The 18085-nt window shown below is 34.9% G+C and overlaps 2 protein-coding genes across 2 annotated transcripts in view; one reads left to right on the top strand and one right to left on the bottom strand.

Moving 5' to 3' along the window:
* The window catches only part of LOC138175894 (coiled-coil domain-containing protein 146-like), a 245301-nt gene that overhangs the window by 121269 nt on the left and 105947 nt on the right, over positions 1-18085 (bottom strand). The gene's annotated exons all lie outside the window — the stretch shown is intronic.
* On the top strand, positions 8847-17605 carry LOC138175892 (fibroleukin-like). The gene is made up of 2 exons (XM_069106541.1): positions 8847-9559; positions 13792-17605. Exons 1-2 carry the CDS (start codon positions 8947-8949, stop codon positions 14505-14507), a joined length of 1329 nt encoding a protein of 442 aa, XP_068962642.1. The 5' UTR covers positions 8847-8946; the 3' UTR covers positions 14508-17605.

The raw sequence follows: 18085 nt of genomic DNA on the forward strand, positions 1-18085 counted from the left end.
TATGAACATTAGTATGTGACAAAAAAAAATAGTAGTGGCAAAAAAGTATGTGATAGCTAAATCTTTTTTTAAGAGACTAAAAAACAGGAAACATGCAGTTAACATTAGAAGAGTTATCTACACATACTATCTTGGTAGTGATGATCAATTTGGCTTAGTGGCTCATGAATTCTGACCAAAAAACAAATTGTTTTTCATAAGGGAAGTTGGGTTAAGTGTAGACAGTTGGCCCTTCCAGTAACTTTAGTCAAGTTTAGCTGGGCCAAATAGGAAAGTGAACGTCCAGGAAAGAAATCAAATGAGGACATTTTTTTTTCTAATCAAATAATACATGTGTGGGTTTTTAAAGTGAAATCATCTAGACAAAAATTAACTCCTGAAATTTCATGTTTATCCTAATTTTGGTATCAAAAAGGAATTATAAGTCAATTAATAATGACTGAATGAGCTGATATTATTTCATTTCAGCCTAAGAGAATTGACTAGGTATATAATGTAATATCTAAAGCTCAGAAATAACATAATGAAGCTTCTTAAATTCTAAATTTCAAGATGATTTAGATAATTATTTTCTATATATGATGAGACGTGACTATAAAAATCACAACTATTTTTCTTTTTAATTTAGCCTACCAAATATTATATATCGAATTAGTTTACATCAAAATCAAGTGTTGCCCTTCAAAATACTCCCTTTGGGAGGCTATACTTATTTAAGTAATGTCACTGAACTTTAAAACTTCCTTTGGCAATTCTCCTGAGAGCTAGCTTAAGCCACACAAAAATCACTTGCTTTACTTAATAGTTACATATCCTTTTTGGCCAGATATATTACTCTATCATCCATCTTATTTACCAGAATTTTCTTCATATTACTTTGGCTGTTTCTAAAACTAAAATTCACCCTTGAAAAATAAGATTTGCCTAATAATAACAACAACAACAAAAGTAGTAATAGTTGGCATTTATTTAGCACTTTAAGGTTTACAAAGTCTTTTACATATGTTAATTAATTTGATCCTCACAACTCTGAAATAAGTGCTATTTTTATCCCCATTTTATAGATGAGGAAATGGAGGCACAGATAATAAGTGATTTGCCTGGGATCACATAGGTAGTGTTAGGCAGGATTTGATCTCAGGGTGTCCTGACTCTAGGCCCAGTGCTCCACCCAAGGTGTACTGCTGGGGCATTTAGAGCTTATGTGACTTGCCTCAGGTCACACAATCAGCAGGTGACTGAGGCAGAATGTGAACGCAGGTCTTTCTGACTCCATCCACCACACTATGCTGCTTCTCTTGCTATGGTGAAGGATGTTTAAAAGGAAACCTCTTCTGACTCTGTGATTTTATCAATGTGCTAAAGGTTCTGGAGGAAATTACAAAAGGGAAATTCAAAAAGAGTTCTGAACATTAGCAGTACCATTGAAATGAGTGAACATATTCTCACTTCGACTGCTTTGAAAGAGACCACCCTTATTTAGATGTTTAACTCCTGGTGTGTAAGAAAAAAAGCAACAACAGCCATCTCATTGCTTTTGAACGCAATCTCACTTCAGTGGGAGTGCTCTCCTTTTCCTCTTTCTCTCTTTTTCTTTCCATCAATCCATCAATACTAGGGGCTGGCCTGCTAAGAGCTCCATCTTTGCATACACATTCTTTTTAAAGTAAGGGCAAATTCCAACAGAAATATGCAACAGTTCCATACACAGTACACAAAAAGTCCAGGGTGTTGAGATGAATGCAATGAAAAAGTCCCTCAAGTCCTAGCACAAGTGTTTCGTCATGGCATGGAAGTAACCCAGGGATCTTAAAGGTCATTCCAGTGGAACAAAAGCTCTGATATCCCTGGGTAAGCTTCAAGTATAGCCTGGTGATGTGCAGATAAATATAAAATAATTAAAAAATTAAAAAAAAAACAGGAATGAGACCTATATGTCTCTGAATACCTTGTTGTTCAATCGTGTCTTGACTCTTCTTGACCCCATTTGGGGTTTTCTTGGCAAAGATACTGGGGCGGTTTGCTATTTCTTCTCCAGCTCATTTTACAAATAAGGAAACTGAGGCAAACACAGTTAAGCAACTTGGTCTGTATCATACAGCTAGTAAGTGTTTATGGCCAGATTTGCACTCAGGATGATGAGTCTTCCTGACTCCAGGCCTGGCACTCTAACCCACTGCAACACCTAGCTGCCCTCTGAATGTCTTATTAATTGAAGATGTGTGCCATAATTATATCATGTGACTTATAATATTTGTTAGTTTTGGTGTACACTGAATATTTTCATTAGCGTTCTATGTAGTCAGAAAATATGGTTTTATTCTAAAGGTTTCTGGCTCCTTTAGACTACTACCTGTACAAGCCAACTGGAAATCCCAGGGTTGTTCAGACCAGAGAGGATTCTGAAATCTGGATGTGTACTCTGATTATTCTGGAACCAAGCCATGCATCTAGCTGAATGCAAGTGCTCCAGCCTATCAATTGTTATTTCAGTTTTCACCAGAATGAAATTTGTCAGACTGCTTTTTTCCTCTCCATGGACTGCAAAAATCACCAGTGAAATCAAGTCTTTGTTTCAAGTTTTTCCATGGAAAGCATTACAACTAAAGTGGAAAGCAGGCTCAATATATTCAAAGATGAAAAACTTGAAAGTAAATTTTATCAGTTTTAAGAGCCTATAAGAGCAATTAAGACATTTATTGTTATAGTATACTTTAGTAAATTGGTTTAAAATTAAAAAATTAATATGATTTTATCAGCAAAGTACATTTTCATGCAATAAAAACTGTCAAGACTTTTTTTTTTTTGCTTTTTGGAGGGGGGGGGGAGAGGCAGGGCAATTGGGGTTAAGTGACTTGCCCAAAGTCACATGACTAATAAGTGTTAAGTGTCTGAGACTGGATTTGAACTCAGGTCCTCCTGACTCCAGGGCCGGTGCTCTGTTCACTGTGCCACCTAGCCGCCCCAAGACTTCTAAATATAATAGATAAGCAACTAAGAATTTTAGGAGATGAAGAGCATTCTCTCAAAGGATGCAATCTTGACTTTTTTGTAAATATTGTTCCATAAAGTCAGTTTCCTTCTTTTTTTTTTCTGGATTCTAGTAATGAAAATAAAATTTTATTCCAAGACCTTGATCCAAAGTATGTATAGATTTTCTCTTATGTATATTTTCTAATATTGTCTACAAAGAAAAAGAACTAAAAAAGGTATAACTTGAGACCTGGAATATGACAGGGGTCGGAGCAGAGGCCCAGAAGAAGCCTGATCAATGTGGCAGCAAGTTGACCTACCAACTGCAAGGGCCATTGCCAGGCCTATCACTGCAGGGCTGGGACTGGACAGAGCTGGGTAAGAGTCAAATGCAGGGCCCCTGGCAGTGGTACCAGCTACTCCTAGGACTACCAACCCACAGCCTGGGAATTTAAAAAGCCCCAATCTAGACCTCCAGGGACCAGGATGGCAGACTGAACCCCAGCTGCTCCAATCACCCCCCCACCCTGAAAACATAGTAATTATTGCCCCAAAGCAAAACTTTAAACAGTAAAGGCTTGGGAACCCTAGGGGAAGGGTGTGGCTAGGGCCCTGCCTCAAAATGGGTAAAAAGCAGACTGCAAAGACAAAGACTCTGGAGTCCTACTATTGTGAGAGGGAGATAACACATTCAGGGGGAGACAGTGTTGACTCCATACCCACAGCTGAAGCCTCAACAGGGAACTAGTCTCAAGCACAGAAAGCATTCTTAGATGAGCTCAAAAAGAACTTTGAAAACCAAATTAGAGAGATAGAAGATAAAATGAATAATTCTTTTAAAATCAAAATTGCAAAATTAGAAAAACATTGCAATGAAGAAAACAGCTTCTTAAAAAGAAAAATGTGTGATAGGGAAAAGGAGCTTCAAAAACTAACTGAGGAAAATAATTCACTAAAAACTATTATCAACCAAATTGAATCAATTAACTCTATGAGGAACCAAGAATCAGTCAAAACATCAAGAATGAAAAATTAGAAAAAGAGGTAAAATATCTCAATGGAAAAATAACTGACCTGGAAAACAGATCCAGGAGAGGTAATCTGAGAATCATAGGCCTACCAGAAAATCATGATGAAAAAATTATCCTGGACAACATCTTCCAAGAGCTCATCAAGGAAAACTGCCCTGAGATACTAGAACCAGAGGGTAAAATAGAAATTGAGGGAATCCACCAGTCACCTCCTGAAAGAGATCCTAAATTGAAAAGTCCACAAAATGTTGTGGACAAACTCCAGAACTACCAGGTAAAGGATAAAATACTACAAGCAGCCAAAAGGAAACAATTCAAATATCACAGAACCACAGTGAGGATCACGCAGGATCTGGCAGCTTGTATACTGAAAGATCAGAGGAACTGGAATATGATTTTTCACAAGGCAAAAGAGCTCGGGTTACAACCAAGTGAAACTGAACATATTCTTCCAGGTAAGGAGATGGTCATTCAACGAGATAATGGATTTCCATATCTTCCTGATGAAAAAGCCAGAGCTCAATGGAAAATTCAACCTCCAATTAGAAGATGCAAAAGAGAAATAGAAATGTAAATAAACACACACACACACACACACACACCCTGTTACTAAATAAGAGCAAACTGTTAAGAGCAAACTGTATAGAGGATGTGGGTATAAATTACACAAAATGAGGATTAAAAAAAAAACCTTATTAAGGGCTGCAAAGGGACTGCAATGGAAAAAGAGGAAAGAATGAAGCAGAAAAGGGTAAATTATGCCACACAAAGAGGCATAAAAACAATATAGTAGAGGGAAAGAAGGGAGGGAGATGAGCATTATATGAGCATTTCCCTCATTGGTTCTGGTGCAAGGAAGGAATAACACAACCAGTTAAGTATAGGACTCTATTGAGAAGAGACACAAAATGAATCATAATAGAGGGAAAGATTGGAGGGAGAGGAGTATTTCATGAGATATGTTCTTGTCAATCTTGGTTCAAAGAAGAAATAACATACTATACTAAGTATAAAAATCTATCATATCCTACAGGCAGTAGGAGGGGGCAAGCACTAAGGAAGGAGGGGTGGCTAGAAGGGAGGGAAGAAATAAGGGGGAAGGGGAGGAAAAGGAAGAGGGGCTGATAAGAAGGGAATACTGAGGGAGGCAGTGCTCAAAAGGAAAACTCCTAAAGAAGGGAAGGGAGAGGGGAAAAAAATAAAAGCATAAATAGGGGAGGGAATAGGATGGAGAGAAATATACAGATAGTAATCATAACTGTGAACATGAATGGGATGAACTCTCCCATAAAATGGAGGAGGATAGCAGAATGGATCAAAAACCATAATCTTACAATATGCTGTTTACAAGAAACACATCTGAAACAGAGGGATACACACAGGGTAAAGATAAAAGGCTGGAGTAAAATATATCATGCCTCAGCTTAAGTAAAAAAAGCAGGGGTAGCAATTCTTATCTCATACAAAGGTAAAGCAAAAATAGATCTACCCTTCAGCAAACTCTTCCCACCACAGGCTCCACGTAACCACATTCAGCCTATTAGGGGGCAGAGTTTATTTTCAAAGCAGGGAAGGTCTTCAAATTCCCTTCCATTACATTTAGAAAGTAGAATATAAGGAATGAAGGAGAAAGGAAGAGCAATGATGACTCCAAGATTTCTAGCCCAACTTTGAAAACCCAGATGTTTGTGTTTCTCTCTCCAGTAACAAACACTTGTATGTATGTAATGGTCAGATAGTTAGAAGCCCTGTCTGTTGCTCTGCCTGTATTTTTGTCTGCTTGTAACTTCTATTTATATTTTCTCTGAAGTTCAGGGTGCTGACTTTTTCCTCTGAACTAGGTAAATGATAAATGTTTGATTAAACTAAGATTTTTAACCCCTTTTGAGTTGCTTTCCTTTAGAAAAGCAGATCAAAGAACCTATGCTAGCAGCATTCTGGGTATGCTAGGTTTCTTGCTGCTACAGTAATAAACAATTCTTAGAAATGTCTCAGAACCACCTTTTCCTCCATGACCTGTCTTCTTCTTGGTCTTTGATCACTTCACACCCAAATTACAGGGATGGTTCTACCTGGCCTATCTGATCCTTTAATCTTCAATCTATTCAGCTGACAGCTTCAAGATTAATCTTTCTCTCACTGTTTTACCATCCTCTTCTCAGAAACCTTCAATGGCTCTCTATTATTTCCTCCATCAACTAGAAAGTGTGCCCACTTTTCAAAAATCCTCCATCATATGACTTTATACCATCCTAATTTTATTTCCCACTACTGTCCATTAAGAACCCTCTCTTCTAATCAGTTTTCTCACTGTCTCATGAATACTGCTCTCACCTCTTCATTAAATTTGTTTCCATAAGAGGATGCTTAGTGAAGTATTTTTCCTCTTTGTATTTCAATCACTCAGTCAATAAACATTTATTAAAAACCTACTATATGCCAGGCACTGTGCTAAATGCTAGGGAGACAAAGAAAGGCAAAGGCAAATTTGAAAGGAAATTTTATCAATTTCAAGAACCTACACCAGAAATTATAAAGATATTTACGATTATTTAGTATTTTTAATAAACTGGTTTAAATTAATATTTTAATTTTATTTGATCAGTATAGCATATTGTTATGCAAAAACCTTAATCTTACCTATACTTCAAAATGCTCATTTTATTCTAATAATTTCATTTGTCTTGGTTTTATTTCCACAAAAAAAGTATAAGCTATTTCAGGAAAGGCACCACGTTTTATTATTCTAATGTATCCCCACAGCACTAAATAGTGTAAGTAGGTGCTCAATGATTATTTTTTGATTGTATGAATACAATATAATACAAAGTCTGTTTTCCTTCAGTGGTATTTAATGCATGACAACTGGATGCTTAATAATATATTAGATAATATTCTTTTCTACATTTAAAGTTTGTGATTTTGCAGCACATAAAGTTGTTATATTGTCTTCTTTGCTCATGTATGTTTTAATATTGCTATTTAGAACCATAGCTAATGAAATGTTGGACACACAAAGACCTTAGTTCCATATTGTGGGATTCTCTATAATTGATATAATTGATACTCTTTGGGTCATGACTCCACCAAGAGTTTTCTCTAGTAACATGTGAATCTGTCTCACACATAAAACATCTTGCTATTCCTGTGCTAGTACTTAAAACACTAGACACTGAGGATACTTTATTTAACTCAGCAGCAAACTAAAAGGACTAAAATCTGAGTCCATACATAATAGAGGGAACTTTTCTTCTCTATGGGACATGAGAAAAAGGTTATTCACTATGCCTGGAATGCATTCCACTGCTACCTTTGAATCTCCTTTTGCATCAAGTTTCCATTCAAACATCACCCTCTACCTGAAAACTTACTTGATCCCCTCCCCAAGTTCCTCATGCTCTCCTCCCCCAAATTATCTTGTATTTTTTGTACATATTCCATATATGCATATTTACGTACATTTGTTCCACCCGAAAGAATGTAAGCTCCTTGAGGTCAGGGATGATTAAGAGGACTTCATAAGACTTGTGGGAATGCAGAGAAGGAAAAAGAATGGGAAAGGATAAACGATGATTCCAAGATTCTAAGGCTATTTGCACAGGTAAGTGCGAAAGGGCAGCTGGTTTTGGCAAAAGCCTTAAGTCTTTTGCTAGATTTCAATCAATTTTTTTACTACTATATTCTATAATGAGAATATTGAGTAAAACTCTAAATCATCCAGCATGGCATAGAAGACAAAGTTTTGGAAGTTCCAATACTACCTCACAAACATTTAGTATTTGTGGATCCTGATCAAGTCACTCTTTTGGGCTTAGTTTCCTTATCTGCAAAATGTGGATAAAAGTAGTTGCTACCTCACAGGGCTGTTATAAGGGCAGATGAAATAACACATGCCAATTGCTTTGACAAACCTTTAGGGTACTATAGATGGGTGTATGTGTGTGTGTGTATCTATATCTAAATCTATATAAACACACACATATATATACACCCATACATGTGAATGTCTATATATGTATATACGTATACATGTATATATGTGTGTACATATACATGTACACATCTAATATATGTCTGTAAGTGTAAATATAACATATATAGTATATACAGTATTTATGCAGCGTGTGTGTGTTGGTACTATTAAGGTTCACTTGCCTTTTTTAATGGATGAAATAAAAATTTATCGTGAAGATCACTAATTCTGGTGTTTAAAAAATCAGAACAATTATAGAAGTTTTGCTAGAAAGGCTGATACAAAAGAAAATGACAATGTACTTTCCTCAGAAGGGAAAAAGAGCTGCATTGATCCTCCTGAAATTCATGCTGTGTTTCACATCATCTAGTTTACTAACACATTTTTTCATGAATTGTTTTTATTTTTGAAAAATGCACTGAGGTGGGGGCAGCTAGGTGACACAATGAATACAGCACTGGCCTTGGAGTCAGGAGGACCTGGGTTTGGATCTGGCTTCAGACACTTAACATAAAAACTAGCCTTGTGACCTTGGGCAAGTCACTTAACCCCAATTGCCCTCCGAAAAGCAAAAAAGAAAAAAAATGCACTGAGGTGCAACTTAATTCACTGATTGCTTCCAAACTATTTAAATCACTTCTTAAAACCCAAGAATTTTATTTGATTTCACACCATCAAACATAAAAGTAAAGTGTATTCACTCTTCAAGGGCAACAAAGCAAGTGCCAGTGTGAGGGACAAAGTGCTTTGGCTAAGGATCAGGAGTAATCACATTGACAAATTACATTTGGTGAGGACTAGTTACTTTTCCTCTGCTGTTAATATTTCTGAAAGCTGTGATGCAAGCACTCCCACCCTTTTCTGAGAATACAAAAAGCCCTGACTCAGTCTGCTACCTCACAGGCAGCTGCCTCTATTGAAGTTACTCCAGTCTGCACACTTCCCATTCGGGTGAGTTCCTCTGCAAAGATGAAGTTAGTTTACTTTTACTTGCTGAGCTCCATTGTACCAGCTTTTCATAATGCTGGAGCAGTGGAAGACAAAGCAGAGGAAACAAAAGATGAAAAATTTGCTGCTGCTTGTCCTGTGAGGCTGGAAGCAAGTGGGCAGTGTAAGGAAGGAGATGAGTGTTCTTACCAGATGGACCTGCCTTCCCTGACCATCCAGCTACCCAGGTCATTTAGCATGATTGAACAGGTATTCAAAGAAGTTCAGAATCTCAAGGAAACTGTAAATAATCTGAAGAAATCTTGCCAAGAATGCAAACTGCAAGCTGATGATAACCAAGAAATGGGAAGAAATGAACCAGTGCAGCCTAACACAAAAGCTCCTGAAAAGGAGAGTGATAACAGAATTAAGGAATTAGAAAGTGAAGTTAACAAGCTGTTTTCCAGTCTGAAGGATGCAAAAGATGAAATTAACTCACTTCATGGTCGCCTGGAGAATCTCAACCTGGTAAATATGAACAACATAGAAAATTATGTTGACAGCAAAGTGGCTAATCTCACATCAGTGGTGAACAGTTTGGATGGCCAATGTTCATCTAGGTGTTCAAACCAGTCGGCACAGCATATAATTTCAGGTATGTGAAATATGTACTGTTACCATTTAGTTTTATATACTAAATAATCTGAAATTTTGAAAATAAAAACTAGAAGTGAAATTGTAAGAAGGGTAAATCATATAAGCCTTTTTGTATGTCTACAAAGTTAATATAATTTTGAAAATAAGAGCCTAGCTCTAATTTGTTCATAAAATTATACTGAATTTTATTGATGCCACTAGAGAGCACTTTCAATTTCACTTCTGTTTCAAGATCTGTACAGAACTCTCACTAACATATTATTGCTAATGTCATATAAAAGCAGATGAAAAACATCCACAGATACAGTGTGATTGCTTCATGATTTTTCTCTAATACATTTAATCAATCTAGTTAATAAAGATCTACTTGAAATCCACATCAGTGTTTAAAGTTTTGTTAGAAATATTTCATGGAGTTTGAGCACCACTTACTAAATTCTCTAAGTAAGCAGAATCAAGGATCCATGAAAAATTTTCATTTTTTAGTTCAAAATTACATAACCACAAATATCAAGGGGAAAAGAGATTGTTATGGGTGGAATAAAAACAATTATGTGGGTTCATATCTATGCAAGTCTTTCCACATTAACATTTCCTAATGGCATATAATCCTTTTAAGTACAGATTTTTGGCAAGCAGCTAATATTTTTACAATGAAAAATAAGACTCTTGGACTAACATGCACTTTGATTTCTTTATCCATTCTCTCTCTTGTTGGGGTCAGAACTATGGCATTTTAAAAAGAAAATAAATCTTTAGTTAGAATCAACTTAAAGAAACAACTGGAAGATTGTATTACACAAAAAATTAACTTAAGCTTGATACTTTATTTTGTTATTTTGATGTCACAACTAAATTTCCTTTTAAATCACTTAATAAAAGTCAAAACAGGAGTATATGTAATTGTAACAAGAAAACTACAGTATCAATCATTAAATATAATTCTATGAATTATCTAGCTTTGTACAAATCCTCTAAGCAAGCCAAATAAAAGTTTTAAAAAATTGTACAGGAAAGATGGGTGTGAGGGGACATATGAAACAGGAGCCTTTTAATCACATCTAGTATTCAGTCTTTTTACCATTATCTTTGTATAGTAGTTCATCATCACAAGGCCTTTATTATTATCCTGATTTTTCAGGTGTGGAAATTAAGCAAGGTTTGAGACTTGCCCAAAGTCACTCTTACAGTGGTTGTGAAATCAGTATTATTATCCAGGTTCTCTATTCATCGGTCACTTCTTTCCACAGTTTTAACTTTTCAGAAAAAAGTAAGATTCTTGAACATTTATAAAGAATATACTGGAGTCTTAAGTATACAAATACAAACACGTGTATACACACACACACACACACGAAACATTGCTCTTGAAGTCTGTCCACAATCCATCTGTTAAATGAAATTTTCTTATAATAAGAATTATTTCCCTTTTATTTTATTGAATTTTTCTCTATTACAGTTATAAGCTAAATATATTTTATAACAAATGTATAGGAAAGTAATGTAATACACCTAAAGACCTAAGGTGATGCTATCTCTAGGCTCTTTCTGCACTGAAAAACTCTTATGAAGTTTTCTTTTTTTTTCTACATTTAAGAAGAATTTTTCAAAGTGAACAGCCTCTCTATGTAAAAACAGTAGTTCATATTAAATTAAAACTTGGCTATAATTTGGTGATTATGATAGTTTGCTATATAGTAAGCTATAACTTTAAATTTATACTTTTCAATTATACCTATTATCTAAGATGATCCTATGTTTCAAGTTATAGTCTGAATCAGAAGAACTAGACAATTGAGGTAACTTTCTCATTTAAGTTTAATAAGCACAAGAGCATTTAATTTTATAGAATAAAATACCTCTTCATCCCACCCCCAGATATGTAGGGTACTGTGTTTGTTTTTAAACAGCATCATATATTTTTAAATTTACATTTATAAAACAGTTCATTTAAAAAGTGATTTTTCATTTTCTAAAGCCATTATTCATATTTTTAAAAAGTGATTTCCTTAGATAGATATTTCCTTTAATATAGTTACACTTTTCTTTGGTTTTTATAACTACTTCCAAGCAACCTTTAGGAAAGGTACCATCATTGTCGGTAACTGTGGCTGGCAGTTGTTGTGATACTAGAATCACTAAAAATAAATGCATAACACCTTGTATCCACACCCTAGCAGTCATATGATTAACAGTGGACCTCTTGAAGTTTCCCTGCGGATTTTGGCTTCATGCCTGAGTTCTGGGACTACCACAGATGATATTTCTGGTAGCTCCTGAAAAACCTGATAGCAGCTTGTAGCTGCAGCTCTACTGTGAGTCTCCAAAAGAGGGCCAGCAGGTTAGATATTCTTAGGGTTCAGGTGTGTCCAGGGAATGTTTTAGGGTTCCTGCCAAAGGCAGGCCTTGTATATTCCTTGGGGAAAGCTTCAGTAAAGTTTCATTCCTGAGAATGGGGTCTAAGGGTCATTAAGTCAGAAACACAGGAACCAGTAGGACCCCTTAAGCTGCTGTGTCAGAAGCTTGAGGGATGTGTTTGGGTGCACATTCTATTAGAAATGACATTGTAACACATGACATCACAATGAGGTTCTAATCTATAACAATTTAGATTATAATTGAATGACTACTAGAGGATTTCTATCTTTGAATATATGTATATATAAACAGATGCATGTGTATATGTATGTGTATGCCATATATATATATGTATATGTGTGTATGTATGTGTGTGTGTGTGTGTATATATATATATATATATGATTCAGTGTGAGTTCTAAAAGAACATCCATAGCATGCCTATATAGTTGACAAAAATTTTATCCACTTTCAGAAGCCATCAATTCTCATAAAAATTGGTTGGTAGTGAAATTTCTTTAACCAATTTTCAACATAGTCTAATTAATCCAGGAAATCTGGCTATTCTTGATTATGTTGCATCAGAAAAGTTAAAGAATTTCACCCAAAGAACAGTTTATTCTATAATAATTCTGACTTACTAGGTAATTGGTTAATTATGAGATACCTTTTGTGTAATACAAGAATTTTGTTCATTTTCCTATCAATACATGGTCAGGGCTTGAAACATTTCCAAGAGATTTAGTCAGGAGTGTTAAAAAAAAAAAAAAGAAAGGTTGACATTATCTGAATTCTGTAAACTTCTGCTAAACAATGGAAGTCAGTTTGCATAATCCTCAACTACTAGGCAAGGTTGTCAGAGTATGAGACCATGAGGAGGAGAACTCACAAAGTGTGGTAGCCAGGGACTGATTAAAACCAGTGTGAATAAAGGAAATCCAATAAATGTGAAATCCAGGCATCACCTGGACAATAACACCCCATTAGTAGTTTGTGCACTATTCCTAGGGTAACTGTACTTTTGTCCCCATAACTTAGTAAAATTATACTTTATGAGTCTCTGGGCACCAAATTTCATGAGTTCTGGTGGTCTCATCCCCTGACAACTTTGCCTAGGCATAAAATTTCCCACTAGTGAAATTTCCTAGTAGCTTAAACATAAAATTTCCCAACCCATGCATTCTTCTGCCCTTGATAGTATCTGTCTTTAGTAATAACAAACTGGAGATCATTTGTAGCCATAGCAATGGGCCTGTGGGACGGAATGAGATGCCTAGCCATGTTTTGTTACAAGATTGGCGGCATACCTGAAGTTAGAGTTCTGACTGCTGCATTCCTGACCCCCCATCAGATTAAAGGGAGGCAGTCTGATGCTCTTCTATGCAGATTTCAGCTCCATCAACCCTAGAAAAGCTGGGATCACACAGTTTACAAAACTTCAGAATAAAAATAGGTGCATGTTAAAGAACCTAATTCTGTTCTCTGATCTTGTCATCAAAACCCAGAACTTAGTCACAAGTATTATGGATGACTGAGTTATCTATAAAATGAGCTGTAGAAAGAAATAGCAAACCACTCCAGTATCTTTGTCAAGAAAACCCCAAATGGACTCTTGAAGAAGGGGATACAACTGAAATGACTACACAACAACAACAACTAGAACAGGGCTTTACAAAATTAGGATAAATCAGTTGAGTCAGTTTAACAGAACAATTTAGAAATTTCATTTTTGCTATTATTCTTTAATTACTATTTAGTTTTTATATCAAACTATGTTCTTGTGCCTATAAATTCTTTTTACCCATAATTCTTTGTAAGTATAATTTGTACTTGTCAATCAAGTAAATGATCTTTTCTCTCCTGCCCCACCAGCTCCTATTCAACAACACCTAATATACAAAGACTGTTGGGATTATTATGAGAAAGGCAGAAAGAGCAATGGAATCTACAAAGTTACACCTGATTCAAGAAATAAAAGCTTTGATGTTTACTGTGACATGGAAACCATGGGTGGAGGATGGACAGTATTGCAGAAGCGTCTAGATGGAAGCACTAACTTCAACAGAACGTGGGAGGACTACAAAAAAGGCTTTGGAAACCTCAGTAGGGAGTTCTGGTTAGGTAATGATAACATTCACCTTCTGACCAAGAGTAAGGAAATGGTCCTTAGAATTGATCTTGAAGATTTTAAGGGTGTCACATTGTATGCTCTGTATGATCAGTTCTATGTGGCCAATGAATACCTCAAATACCGTTTACATATTGGTAATTATAGCGGTACTGCTGGAAATGCTCTCCATTTCAACAAATATTATAACCATGACCTTAAATTTTTCACTACCCCAGACAAAGACAATGATAGGTATCCCTCTGGAAACTGTGGACATTACTACAGTTCTGGTTGGTGGTTTGATGCTTGCTTATCTGCAAACTTAAATGGCAAATACTACCACCAAAAATACAGGGGTGTCTTCAATGGCATTTACTGGGGTACCTGGCCTGGCATGACTAATAGCGAACCAAATGGCTTTAAACATTCTTTCAAGAGGGCAAAAATGATGATTAGACCAAAATTCCTTGCATCATAAGTTACTACTCATTCTAATTTCATCTATTTTTCTCAGAATTTTCCCTTCTCTATACTTTTTACCCCTCCCTTCTTCTCCCCTTCTCTTTACTTCCCTTCCCTTTTGCAATAAATGCCTTCTAAATACAATTTGATGTTTTCTCCCAGTTAATCTTAAAACAATCTTTCCATAACCAAAAATATATCTCAATCTAATGAGTTTAAAGCAGACATAATATTTTAAATAAGACAAATGACAGTAGTAATGTCTTGTGAAAGTCTTAAATTTTTTGTTGTTGCTACTATCCAAACGTACATTTGGAAACAATGGTGTTTATATTTCAATTCAATTATATTTATAACTCTATTAATCAAAAAGTTTTAATTGAAATACCCCTTTTGTAGAGATACGGCATTTATTAGCTATATTTTTGACAAATAAAACAATTTCTTCATCCAAATAGCCTGTTTTAACACATGTAAGCTACACCTGGGTATGAGTTAGACACTTCTGGTGCACAAACTTTTTCAAGTCATAAGTTACACTGTTACAAAACTGAATAAACTGTGATTCTGCTACCTTTTTGTTTCCCTATGTGTCTAACGCATATCCTGGAATTTTCTCATTTAAATAAGGCCTGACTCTATATCTATTATATATCTTCAGATAATAATTACTAAGCAGTCTTATTTATGGACCATGCTTTTCTATATATTGTTATGAAAGAATATTCATATTACTATCTGAAAATATCTCAACATTTTTTAGAATTTGCAAGCCATAAAAGCAGTTGGAAATAATATTACTTGGCAACCATTGTTTAAAGACAATCTGTTTGCTGTTCATAAACTTGTCAGATGCTTGATACCAAAGACTGCTTTAATATAAAAAAAAAATCTGTTCTCTGTTCATTATGCACAATGGTTTCTTATTTATGGTTGCACATTTGTGTCAGACTACTGGTTAGAGGGGAGGGTTTTTTAGGGGAGGGGAAAATGAAGGATTTGTTTGCAAGTCAAAATACTATAAAGGTCATTTTTTTTTGTAATAAAATGTTTTTCCATATAGAAAATTAAGTTTTCTAAAATTGTTCCTAATATATTTACCACAGATAGTTCAAAGTGGGATTTTCTAATTGTAACCTATATATTATCTTCCCATGATTAGTATATTGTTTCTTTCAAAGAGAAAAAAAAACACAACCTCTTGATTCTTTATCATTAATCAATTAGTGAGGCATACATCATACTGCATGGAATTTCTAAAAACAAAACAAAACAAACAGTATGCCTAATTTAGCTATTGTAGAAACTACATTTATCTGAAAGGTCAACAATGCTATCCTATGAAATGTGCTGAGCACCCAAAAAATGCTACAATAACCCACTATGTATTATATTTGAATCAGCCTAAACACATTTGCTCTTAAACTTTTCAGTGATTCTTTCCAATCTGGTAGGAAAGTATTCAAATTATGTTTAATAAAGTCGCATGTTTTGTTCATTACTTTATAACTATTGTTTTCATAGAATAGGGTAAATAATTGCTTCCAGTGACCACAATTTATTTTCCAAAACATTCAGCTCATAGCTATGTTAGCTAAAAATGGTATATAAAGTCAGCACTTTAAGAAGGAAAATGTTTTGTTCCAAATTGTATGAAATACACCAACCATCAAATCATTATCCAGCTAAATGTGGAAATCATGTGTTTAATCACAATGTATCTGACATAAAATTAAGAAATTTTCAAATGGAAAATGAATCTTAGCAATGAGAAAAATACAAACTGTTGGTGAATGTTTCAAAGGAAATATGTCTACTTAAAAGGATTTCAAACATATGTTTTATATTTTGCTTAATCTTATCTATTTTTCATATTAAAAATGCCAATATTTTAAAATAGGTAACTTTGGCTTTGAGTAAAAAAAATACACAGTATTTATTTCAACTAATATATAAAGTGGCTAATATATGAAAGAATTTACTATAAATGTATGTTATCTTACATGATGTCAAGTGATAGAAGATAGCCCTAAAGTGAAACTTTCTTTGTCAAAAAGTCTGCTGGTATGCCTGGAAACTATGTTGATTTTATGGAGGATTTAGTGTCACACTTTGGAATCTGGTAGTACATAGATTTGTTAGTATATAGATATTCAAGAAACATCTTCTTTTAAGTCTTTTGTCAATGGGCCAAAGTTGGGCCAATGTCATTGGGCATCTTCTTCCAGAGTTTTTCTAAATCTCTTCCTTTCTCACAAAATTCCTCAGACTTAATATTGTGAAGAATTGCCTATTAGAAGGTATGCATCTGTTTTATTCCAATATCAAGACTAGGATCATCAACTTTCAGTAGGAATAAACTAAGCTAGAGCTGGCCAAAATGATGCCTTCTTCTCCAGAGTACTGCATCACTAAATGAGGCTGTAAGCTTCTTAGTTATGCTATGATCACAAATATAGCTTAATTTAACCCTGAATTGCAGGGGACTCTTAGAATGGGACAGAATGGGACCCTTATTCTCAAGAGTTTAGTTTATTCTTCAGTTTAAAAAGCTTAAGCAGATCTTTTTTGAATTTTTTGTTGTGAGTCCATAAACTTATATCACTGATACTATACATGGTACCACTAAAAATTAACTTGGGCTAATATCCATACATAGGAAACCAAGAATTACCTAATTCATTAATTAACTCGTGTAACTCTGTTGTGAAGGAAGAACCATTTGTTAGTAATCTTAATGACATCCACCATTTTTTAGAGTTAGACCCTTGGAAATGCAAAATATGTGTAGAAATCTTAAATACCTGGAAAAATGTGCATTTTAATGGCAGGAACTTACAAACATATTAAACTAAGGAAATATTCATTAAATAGATAGCATAAATGTAAAAAGAAAAAGTCAAGCTAAAATGTGAATTTGACAATCATTTTTCCATGTTTTTGGAAAATTACCCAAGTTTAGTCTTAGCTGTGATATATAATTTTAAGATAAAGGTGAAAAATCTGTGGGTAAAGTTGATAAGATTTTGTAAATATGATTCTTATTTTTCTGTGTTTACAATGGTCTTATGTTATATCTTTAAAATTTTGTAAAATAAAAGGTTAATCTAAGAATATCTGTTACTTTGACATGAAAAAACATTATTCCTATAATATGATACTGATATAATTCTGTGTTCCCAAAAGTTCTATGGACATAATTACCTGGTGAAAATATCTTTGTATCTTGGGAATCTTATGATTGGGCAGCTAGGTGGCACAGTGAAAAGAGCACCAGGCCTAGACTCAGGAAGACATGAGTTTAAATTCGGGCTCAGACACTTATTGCTGTGTGGCCTTGGGCAACTTGCTTAAACTCTGTTTGCTTTAACCCAGTAGAGAAGGAAATGACAAACCAGTCCAGTATCTTTACCAAGAAATCCCCAAGGGGTGGCTAGGTGGCGCAGTGAATAGAGCACCGGCCCTGGAGTCAGGAGGACCTGAGTTCAAATCTGGCCTCAGACACTTAACACAAAAACTAGCCATGTGACCTTGGACAAGTCACTTAACCCCAATTGCCCTCCAAAAAGCAAAAAAAAAAAAAAAAAAAGAACA

This window comes from Petaurus breviceps, unplaced genomic scaffold (genome assembly GCF_028583685.1).
Source record: "Petaurus breviceps papuanus isolate PSGF00001 unplaced genomic scaffold, PetGlider_PUasm1.0 79, whole genome shotgun sequence".
Taxonomy (NCBI): Eukaryota; Metazoa; Chordata; class Mammalia; order Diprotodontia; family Petauridae; genus Petaurus; species Petaurus breviceps.

Coding starts and splice junctions, on each gene's coding strand:
- LOC138175892 (XM_069106541.1), top strand. CDS start 8,947: ATGAAGTTAGTTTACTTTTACTTGCTGAGCTCCATTGTACCAGCTTTT. Junction 9,560..13,791: donor GGCACAGCATATAATTTCAG/GTATGTGAAATA, acceptor CTGCCCCACCAG/CTCCTATTCAACAACACCTA.